This window comes from Daphnia pulicaria, chromosome 7 (genome assembly GCF_021234035.1).
Source record: "Daphnia pulicaria isolate SC F1-1A chromosome 7, SC_F0-13Bv2, whole genome shotgun sequence".
Classification (NCBI taxonomy): domain Eukaryota; kingdom Metazoa; phylum Arthropoda; class Branchiopoda; order Diplostraca; family Daphniidae; genus Daphnia; species Daphnia pulicaria.
Window position 1 is genome coordinate 6433647 of NC_060919.1, and position 9797 is coordinate 6443443.

Sequence of the window (9797 nt, forward strand, 5' to 3'; positions counted from 1 at the left end):
AGATTAGTAAGTCTTAATTCAATTTCTTAGAGAAATTATATTCATTTTTCCATCACGTAAAAAATCAATTTTTCGTATAATCTTCGTGAAAGTTCCGTTCCATTCATGTATCAGTAAGAACACAAGTATCGAAAAACATTGAATTTTGAAAAACTAATAAGTTACGTTATGACAAAATTATCTTTAATCTCTTTCTTTCAATTAACTACGTACATTACCCCATTTTAAAATTATTTTGAAATCAAAAGCGGGATAAAAAAAAAGATTTGATTATGTTCCAAATTCAATTTTTGAATAAAAGGGCGAAAAATTTAATCAAAGTGTAATCGAATCTGTAGCGTTTGTAAATTTTGTTTTGAGAAGTCTCAAGTCTCACAGATGCAAAACGGAAGAAGAAACGAAAGAGACGGAGAAAACGGAAAAGGAAGAATTTTTTCTTTGCCTTTCGCACATTTGAGAAACCGAGCAAATAGCACCTTGAGAAAACAGAGATCGAGAAAACCAGGGACCTCTGGCGAGAAGTAGACAACTTACACCAGGAATCGAAACAGCCTTAGTACAAATTCATCGAGAGGTAGCAATGGTTACAAGAAGTGCAAGTCGACGTAGGCATCCTTTTCGGAAGCCGCCATCTGGGCAACCTGTTCAGCTGGGACTTCTTGAACAGGGAATTCCAAGTTTCCAACTCTCACCAGAGAAACTTCTTCTTCCGAGTTAGTGTCCATCAGCTCGACACCACCTAAGAAGACAAATAAAAATTTACATGTATGAGTAAGTTGTTCAAGAAGAAACCTTGCGTCAGATTCATCATTACTTGAATTGGCTGGAACAGCGGCCTATGTATCTACTTGGTTTTTCGAGTTCCATAAGGACCGACATGAGGTCTTCTTGGTTGCGATTCTTCTCCGTAGAGAGAGTAGGTAGCTCCATCTGGATAAGATTGATATTCATTGATAAGATGTTACTTTAATAGGTATAATAGAATCCAGTTTTACCTCGTCAATGATCGCATGTCCAGCAATATTGTCATTGGTGCTGGTAGCAGCTTCATTATCGACGGTGCTTTCTCTCATCCTCCTTGCGAACTCCTTTCTTGACAATTAACCACATAATCACCGATAGTGACGTAGACGCTTTGTTCATCCAGTCGGAAAACACCTCTTCTGGTTGCCTCTCCCGACCAATTTTCGCAAGTAGCTCCCTTGAATTTGGGTTTGCCAATGGCATTCCTTATACAAATAGTGAAAGACGATTTGTAGATAAGGCATAGCTTTGGGAAAATTGCAGATGAGTTGTATCAGCATTGGGTCTTGGTCAAGCAAGGCTGGGGCCAGTTTCACATCCTCAACTTCTCTTAGTAGTTTGTACAGGGGAAATTTTCTCATTTGGTTGTTGAACCAAGCCATTTGCTGCCGTAAATATTTCTTTAGTATGGCTAATTCGTTTTCAACAACCACTGCACCACAGAAATTGCATTTGAATTCCCCATTCAGGTCAGCAGGATCAAATAGTCTGTCAGCTTCTGAATCACTGAAATTCTTTTTACAGCATGGACAGTGGAAGCTAGTGGCATCTCTTTCAGAGGTTTCCATCTTCTTTCTCATATGGTCCAATTTTTATTCAACAATATATTATTAACACAAATCTATGAATAAAAATGGATTATTATATTAGCTTCAATTGTAACACAGTTGCATCAGAGCATACCTTGTAATTGATGTAGAAATAAATAGCTTTCTGAGATTTATCACACCAACATTACCTTCTACTGTGGTCCATCTTCAAGCGTTAACCAGTCTGAAGTGCCGGTGTGGCTTGCGTTGAGTGACAGGCCTGTGTTGGTGTTGTGTTTTTAAAGTGTGTCTGTGACGTCTGGCGTCTGCTTAACGATTGAATCAAACAAAACAAAGCAGACGACACTTTTGTAGGCCCCTCCCCCCGGGTAGAAAAATCGACTCCTCCCATTCCAAAAATCGACCCTTTCCCTCAATCCATTCCGTAAAAACGACGAAAGCGGTTTAATCGACATTTGACAGCGCTCACGATCCGCTGAATCAGGATGTTTTTTTTATATTGTCCGTCTCAACACGTTTAACCACGTCCACTTGACTTGACAGACAGGATCCAAGCGGATCCAAGGGACACGAAACCCGCAATTTGTCCGAAAACCGACGAAAACCCAGTCTAACAGCCCAGGACCCTCTTCCTTTTTAAAAAATGTTAGGGCTCATCAGAGCCGAAAGTCGTGCTGCTGTTCTACTAGTGCGTACTGAAGCGGGGGTTGCCGATTCATTGCAGCAAATTTTGTTTCATCATTACCCCGCATTACCCTCCCTTTTCTGTATTAAAGACAGGTTGCTAATGAAATAAACCACAAAACACTACACAGGAAAGTGAGAAGCACACTATTCCCAAAGCTAGCGGTTGGCAAATTGATTAGACATCGAAATCAACAAATTTAGAATTTTATAATCCAGTCTAATATATAGTTGTCAATTTCATGGGAAGGCTTTCATCCCATATGGTCTAGTGGCTAGGATACTTGGCTTTCACCCAAGAGGCTCGGGTTCGATTCCCGGTATGGGAAAACCTTTTATTTCTTAAATTGTTTCATTTCAGCATCATTATTTATTTTGCGTAAACTAGCCAATCCCGTCATCAACCGTATGTGACCAAAAGGTTGTTGATAAAGGAAAAGTTTGACCATTTATTTATTTAATATTTAGACCAAAATTTATCGAAAAGCCCAAGAAAAAGGTCACTTGAAGCACCAAGAAAATCTTCGCAACAGAGAAACGTAAAAGAAATAACCAATAAAAATCGTTACGTGAAAGAGAATTATTTCATGTATTCGCAAAATCGAGAACAACAAGATTTCGGATGCTACTTTTTTGAATTGCTCCTTCAGATTCCTAATTTCAATTATTTTTCCTGATGATGGTAGACAAGGACACAAACGGGTTGTCCTGTCATTCTCCTTAAATCCAAGACAGACTAGAACGTAGAGGAGCAAACAGAAAATGAAGGGGGCAAGAATAAGGGAACACATGTCGATGAAGCCGAGGGGAAAAACACAACGAATGCCAGAACATGTTTTTTTAGAAAAGGCAACACCACATCCGTGCTGCTTCCGTGTTAATTCGGTGATGCCTGCGGTGTCGTGAACGGAAGAGGGGGGGGGGGGGAGAGCACGTTGATCCAATAACGAGAGATTCCGCTCACACGTCGAGAGCGCGTGTGACTTTAACAAGGACAAAATTATAGTAACAGCAATCATCTTAAAGAGGAATCGATTGAGCTTCAAATATAAGACGACGAGTAGGAAAGAGGAGGCGTGCCGGGCAGAAGGCTGGATTATTTTTCTTCCTTTTTTTTACTACACACACAAAAAAACGAAAGCAGCTGTGTGATAGGAGTGAGCCAAAAGAAAAAAAAATGTTACCTATACATGTGGGATTATGAGAATTACATAATTGATGACGAGAAAAAATACACACACACACACATACACACATCCAAAAAAGGTCAGTCACTCATCTGTGAAGGAACTGACGGGATGGCAAATAAGAGTGAGGAGTTTTCTTCCGTGACGGAGAATTCTGGGCAAAGGTCCAAAATTGTCGATAATCATTTCCCACCCGTTACTTATCTTATCCCAGCATTGAGTATCATCTTGTGTTTCACGATGACCAACGACCAAGGCGAGGAGAACACCAACTGGGCATTTAAATGTTCTATACTCTTATCCGGTACGGCAGCTGTGGGCAGCTGTCGAGTCGAGGACGGACGAAGGCTCATTCAAATGACATGAGATTCTCTGCGTCGTCTGAACTCTCAGCTGGCGTTTCAATGGCCAACGTCAACAAATTGAGCCAATCTTCAATGGCGTCCGGACAGACGATACGAAGTTTGTAGGCGTCACCCTTTTGAGTGTTTTTCAATAAAACAGAGTCCGGATGGCGAGGACTGTGGTGCCGCTCCACTGACCAGCCGGTGATGGAAACGGCTTTAAAGGGGCGTCGTCGAAAATCCGATCGGTCGGATCTAAATCGATGAAAAGAATTTTGTTTCGTTGAAAAGGACAAAGCGCAATAAATACAATAATAAAAGATTTTTATTTTTATTTACCCTCGGAGGTGTTTAGGTTGATAAAAAAGAAGGTTGGAACCAGAGAGCTGTATCCAATACCTCTGCCATGCACTGACGGCCGGACGCCGACCATCTTTCAAAACAGCTTTTTTGCGGACGCATCCCTGAATGCAACAGCAGCGGATGGGCGGAGGTGGCAAAGGCGAATCCAATCCACTAAGAGAGTGATCCGACCTGGACATTCATGTCAGCAATAGCAGTAATTTCATTTAGAATGATTCGGAGCCCAAAATGCAATTATTACCCTTGAGCGGAATGGTTGTCGTTGTTGTGGGGAGCGGAAGGATCAAGCTCGCCGTGGAGTGACTGACGTGGTGACGAGTTCATCGCACAAGACGATGTGGTGGTCGTCGTCGTCGATTCTTCCTGGACACTGTCGTCAATCAGATTGCGAAGCGTCGAATCGAAGCCATGGTTGGCCAGCGAATGCCGCCAGACGCCGCTGCCAGCCTCGTTCTCTTTGAGGTACGACGGCGCGTGATTGGATCCATTCCGGAATATGCTGCGAATGGATAAAAAGAAAAGGGGGAAAGGGAGGATACCCAACAATGTATACGTTAGTGACCAGTTAACTGAACGGAGCGGACGAGCAAAACAGACAACACACGCACACAGACACCAGACCACAAAATAAATAAATACAAAAATACATCGACTAGAAATGAATCGGCAGAGGTAGTGCAGTAAAAAGAGAGGCTCGTAAATAAAGACAAGATGAAAGAGTGCTTGGGGGAAACGGAGGAAGAAGAGGTGGCATTCCGTTGCGGTGGGTAAATGGACAACCCGAAACTCACGAAGAATCGCCCGACGCTGCCGTAAAGGGCTGACGATACGCACTTCGGGGTAAGCTGGCGCTCCTCAATCTTCAAGTTGTTGTCAATAAACAATCAGATCAGTCACTAAAGTTATGGTTGTTTTTCGACTTAGAATAACTGGATTAGTATGTTGTCATGGAAACTATTCTTATTGGTCCCCTACACACGAAAAACCATCACCCAATCGGTTACGGACCGCAAACAAATTGGTTTAGACACAAATATGGGTCTCTATATAATGGCCAGTTAGTTTAGGTTAACAAAGAAAAACAGAAAACGGGAGTGTTGATACGTACTTTGTACCCAAGCTCCTGGATTTCGTATGGCCGGGCACAAACTTGACGCCGTGGCCAGAGCCGTCAGATGTCACTGCCGGTTTACGAACCGAAGCCGCCTTCCTGGGCGACACGTTCAATTGGCCCATGGCCGATTTGACGTCGTAAAAGGATTCTTTGGACCCCGTCGAGCTCGGCGGCGTGGAAGGCTCCAACTTCAGCGACAACTTATATTGGTCGTCTTCGAGGAGTTTTTGCAATTCTTCTATGTATTTGGCTGAGCGCAGGTACTCCATCACGTGATTCTTGACAGGCAGGAAAGAGTAATCCGACTGTTGGTAGTTGGCCAAGATTCGTAGCAAGTTGTTCATCTGCAACTGTCGTCGTTGCGATTCAAGGCCGCCGTGGTGCGGGTGCGCCACGTCGATAAAGTTGACGTCGGACAGGAAAAGGCCCAAATACGGAACGCAAGGCAGCTTGAGCGAATCCATGTGTTGCCGCAGCTTCTCAGAGTTGTTGTGATCCGAAAACAAGTCGGCCAATCGTTCCAGCAACTGGACGTCTTTCTTGGTGACGGCGGCCCACGTTTTCTGCAGGCGGTAGATGGGGGCGCTGCGCAGGGCGCTGACGACGGCCATCAGCGTGTGCAGGTTGTTGAGTTCGTGCAGCTTTTTGGCGATGCGGATGAAATGCGAGACGACTTCCGCGCGCGGCCTCACGCTCGCTTCGTTGAGTATCTCCTGGACGGTCCAGAAACTGACGTGATTAAAATGGCGCGTCATGGCCACAACATTGGGCGCCAGTTCCAGTTTGTTGCTCTTGCACCAGCCGCAAGATGTCAACTCCTCCGGCTGGATGTTTTGAAAGATGGGAACGACCAGCAGGGTCAATTGGGCAGCCACGCTTTCCGCGCTCACCTATTAGAAACAATAACGAGAAGAAATTAGCCATCCGCTTCCAAATGTTTTTACAAAAGTCCGAGAAATGCTCGGTTATCTTATACATTGACGATGGACTGCACGGGGCAGTCGGCATGGCGTTCCATCGCTGAGCCATCGACGCACAGCATGGCCGATAGACCGGACCGAGCACTGGCCGGCAAGCTGCTCGATTTGGCTCCGGCCGAGCGAGGCAGTGAACTGGCCGATTCGACACACGGACATAAAGGCAAATGAGGGGGAGAGAAATACAAAGAAAAACAAGACATTTAGTCAACAGACTGTGACGAACGCGGTCGAGGTAAGTTTCAATAATGAGGCAAACGAGACAAATTGGATGGGTGGGCCCCCATCCTGTTTTTCAATGGGCGGAGGATGTCGGATCGGATCCGGACCAACAAGGTGGGAGGAGGCTTACTGGTGTAACATATAAGGAGTTGGTTGGGCGGGGCTGGCTCCGCGTCGACTAGAACGTCGGTGCTGCTGATCCATTTCGCACTGACGATGACTCGATCCCGCACGGACAAAAGCGTCCCCGTTGCCGTCCACTTCGTCGGGCGGCTCGGGCGACTCCTTCCGGGAGCCCAGGCAGTGCGAGCGAAATGCTGAAGTGGATCGACGTGACGACAGCTGTTGGTGAAAGAGTCGGACGGGTGGAGAATCACTGGATGAAGTTCCCGATTCCGGACTACCTCGACCCTCACTCGAGTTTCTTTTCCATTTGTCTCGATCAGGCGATCCCTATTTGGAAGAAACAAATTAAATTGTTAATTTTCACCTTTCGCGACCAATTTGATGATTGTCTTTTACCTGGGCGAGTCTGTAGGCGGCGATACTGTCTGAAGACAAATCGCGTGGTATTTCGGAATATTTCATTTTAGCCATCATCTTTTACGGTATGTATTTTTCTCTTCGGTCCGGATGCAACGGCTCTTCTAATTGAGCCCAAAAAATCAAGAGAGGAAGCACTCAATCACGCTCCATTACTAAACCGGAACCCTCAACGATGACGGCAGCTACAAGCCCAGAAAAGCAATCTGTAAATCAATAAAACAAGAACAACAAAATATAAAATAAAAGTAAAATGAAAAAACAAAACAAAATACAAGGCGATAAAAGAATGCTGCAGGCACGCTCCAACGCGCGTCAATTCTTAACTGGAAATCTCCCGAACTGAAGCTCGAGAACTTGATTGTGTGCGTGTGTAACTGAAAGTGGACTTTTGGAATCGAACAGGCAGAGTGAAACGAGATCGGCCAAAAATATGTACACAAGGATTGGGTTCTCAGATCGGGAATGACGGCGAGAGAAGAGAAAGAAACGAGTTTAAAAAAACAACACGCTGACGCATGCACTCTCACGGTTTCGTTTACAACATTTGAAATGGATTCCACGACCGAAATTACGTCACACTCTCGTAGCCGACTGCATTCCTGCATCCTCTTGATTATTCGAATTTGTTCCCCTTTTTAATTCCCGATATCGGTCCTGGCGCCAAAAAGGATGTTTATGAGACCAGATAACGAATTGTTTTTTTTCTTCTCCCCTTCTTTTTTTTTCCTGTTGACGACGCGTTCAGAGTGTTTTGGGTCGTAAAAACTCATTGCCCCCCAAAATCTTCCAATTCGCACGTAGCGTGTTACTATGGTTACTATCGTGCGCATTCTCCAACTCTATAGCTGGGCTAGTTATCCGATGGAGCTGGCCAACCACGTTAGTTTCCACTTCAGCGATTACAGCAGCTTTCTGAAGATGTGATTGATTCAAAAAGTTTTGGCTCCGTCGACTTCTGCGCTATTGAGAGTATGACTGATTTCACTGGCGAGTCAATGACCCGACTGGCAAGACCCAGAGAGACAAAGTACTCGGGATGGTTGATGGACTTGTTTACATACTATACAGACGTTGGTCTCAAAAAAGAAAAGGAGTAAGTTCTGTGGAGGAGAACGTCTTCTCCAACGGTTCTTCCTTGACACTGACGTAGTGGTTTAAAAGAGTCCAAGTTAATAGCAAACTAGAAAAATGCAATTCCTCCTATTGGTAAACAGAAAAAGAAAAGAGGAAAATGCTGACGAAGACAAGTCAACAAACAAAGCAATTCGATTCAGCCAGTGACAATAGTTACATAGCGAGTGGCAATCTCCAGCATGGTATATTTGTTCTGACGGCAAATATTGTTAATCCTTGGCTATTGGCTACTTGATTCTTCAAACCATGTTTACCAGCAATCTGAAATTGTTTTTCCTTTGAACCAAATACAGCAAACACGAATGCTGTATTTTTTCAGCGAATTTAAAAAAGTCAATTTTGTTTGTTCTTACTTTCAACCGAATAGTGTGTGTCGCTCTCGTCAAACAGAAGCCACTTCAGATTGCGAAACTATTGAGCTTTCAAGGCACGTAGCGAATTTACCTGAAAATCTGCCGAGTTTAAACAATCGTAACAGGTTCTGTTTGAATACGTACAGCTTTTTGCTTAGTTTTTTTTTCTTAACAGCATCGTACGAACAAAAAGTTAAACAACTAAATTGCAGGCCACTTTGGTTAAATGCCGTTTCAATCAACGTATGTGTACATTGTTGCTTCTCCTCGTTTCCTACATATTCAGAATTTCCCGATGCGCTTTGTGAACACTTTGTTAGCCTTGACAGCACCAAAGTGACTCTGATTGATGGTGTGATTGAGTAACCTCAGCCTTTCCACACAAAATTCAAATAGTATTTTTAAAAAATTAAATGAATAAAGATTTTAGTTGCTTATTGATTAATGGTCTTTTGTGCTACCCAAAGTGGGTAACACAGTTGGACCCTACAATTAGTTTCATTTTGCACCCTCGTACCTAAATACTTGTCTTATCAGACTAATGATAGCTCTACAATGTTGCATGGACCTGGAGTGATGCAGTTTGTGTTTGTCAAGCAACGGTGGCCTTGATACTAATGACAAACATGCTGAAGAACACTACAAACACAAAAAGTAAACTGTGAATGATATAGGAATGATTTTTGAAGTCAACAGTTTGATAAAGTGGCTACCACTAAGTTGCTGACACACTGTGACCACAAGAAAATGATGACTCAAATGAAAACACCACAATGACGGGGAGTGTTGAAAAATAATCCAACCTACCATCAACAGTCCAGTAGGATGAGATGCAGACAAAGAAGCTCCAAACGTCGAAAGTCGAAACAAGTCAGAATAAACGGTCTTCAGTTTGAAGGAAATGTTAAAAATTACTGTGAGGGGGGACTTGAGCTGGCGTCAAATTACTCAGTTGCTTTCAAGTAGTACAGTACTACTGTCGAGGAAAGTCGGGTGGAAAGGGAGGTTGGTGTTGCTTGTGTTGGCTGTGAAAGATTGACTGTTGTCGTGGGACGGCGAAATCTTGTGAACTCGACACGATGTGATCCTTGGTTAAATTGAGTTTCGACACTCAGATGAGCAATCACAAAACTACCACCCTCTTTTTTCCCGTCGGTGTGTGACTTATTAGCGGTTTTTCCTACTTCCTTTTTTTTCATGGAAGCAACACAACATTCTAAGCCATCTAACGGACGTTCATGCAAACTATCGACACCTAACGGCCAGTGATGGAAGTCGTTACACTTTTACGGCATCACA

General features: G+C 43.7%; 1 protein-coding gene, 1 long non-coding RNA gene and 1 other non-coding gene across 5 annotated transcripts; 1 reads left to right on the forward strand and 2 right to left on the reverse strand.

The window, feature by feature from the left end:
• Positions 1-253: 253 nt before the first annotated feature.
• Positions 254-2012, reverse strand: LOC124349313. Its single transcript, XR_006920265.1, has 4 exons — positions 1708-2012; positions 996-1645; positions 815-930; positions 254-739 (listed from the first exon to the last, which is right to left on the reverse strand). It is a non-coding gene; the product is annotated as an uncharacterized LOC124349313 (long non-coding RNA).
• Positions 2013-2515: 503 nt separating this feature from the next.
• Positions 2516-2587, forward strand: Trnae-uuc. The gene has a single exon. It is a non-coding gene; the product is annotated as a tRNA-Glu (tRNA).
• Positions 2588-2823: 236 nt separating this feature from the next.
• Positions 2824-9698, reverse strand: LOC124349279 (ras-specific guanine nucleotide-releasing factor RalGPS1-like). 3 transcript variants are annotated; one of them, XM_046799755.1, is made up of 9 exons: positions 9306-9698; positions 6988-7214; positions 6596-6918; positions 6243-6378; positions 5261-6156; positions 4944-5012; positions 4394-4651; positions 4129-4323; positions 2824-4044 (listed from the first exon to the last, which is right to left on the reverse strand). In XM_046799755.1, the coding sequence occupies exons 2-9, from the start codon at positions 7063-7065 to the stop codon at positions 3795-3797; spliced, it is 2205 nt and encodes a 734-aa protein (XP_046655711.1). In that variant the 5' UTR covers positions 7066-7214; positions 9306-9698; the 3' UTR covers positions 2824-3794. The 3 variants fall into 3 exon arrangements, with proteins under 3 accessions (XP_046655711.1, XP_046655712.1, XP_046655713.1); XM_046799756.1 differs by lacking the exon at positions 9306-9698 and adding an exon at positions 7336-7985; XM_046799757.1 differs by lacking the exon at positions 4944-5012.
• Positions 9699-9797: the final 99 nt, after the last annotated feature.

Coding starts and splice junctions, on each gene's coding strand:
- LOC124349279 (XM_046799755.1), bottom strand. CDS start 7,065: ATGATGGCTAAAATGAAATATTCCGAAATACCACGCGATTTGTCTTCA. Junction 5,013..5,260: donor TCCAGGAGCTTGGGTACAAA/GTACGTATCAAC, acceptor AACAACTTGAAG/ATTGAGGAGCGCCAGCTTAC. Junction 4,652..4,943: donor GCAGCGTCGGGCGATTCTTC/GTGAGTTTCGGG, acceptor ATCCATTCGCAG/CATATTCCGGAATGGATCCA.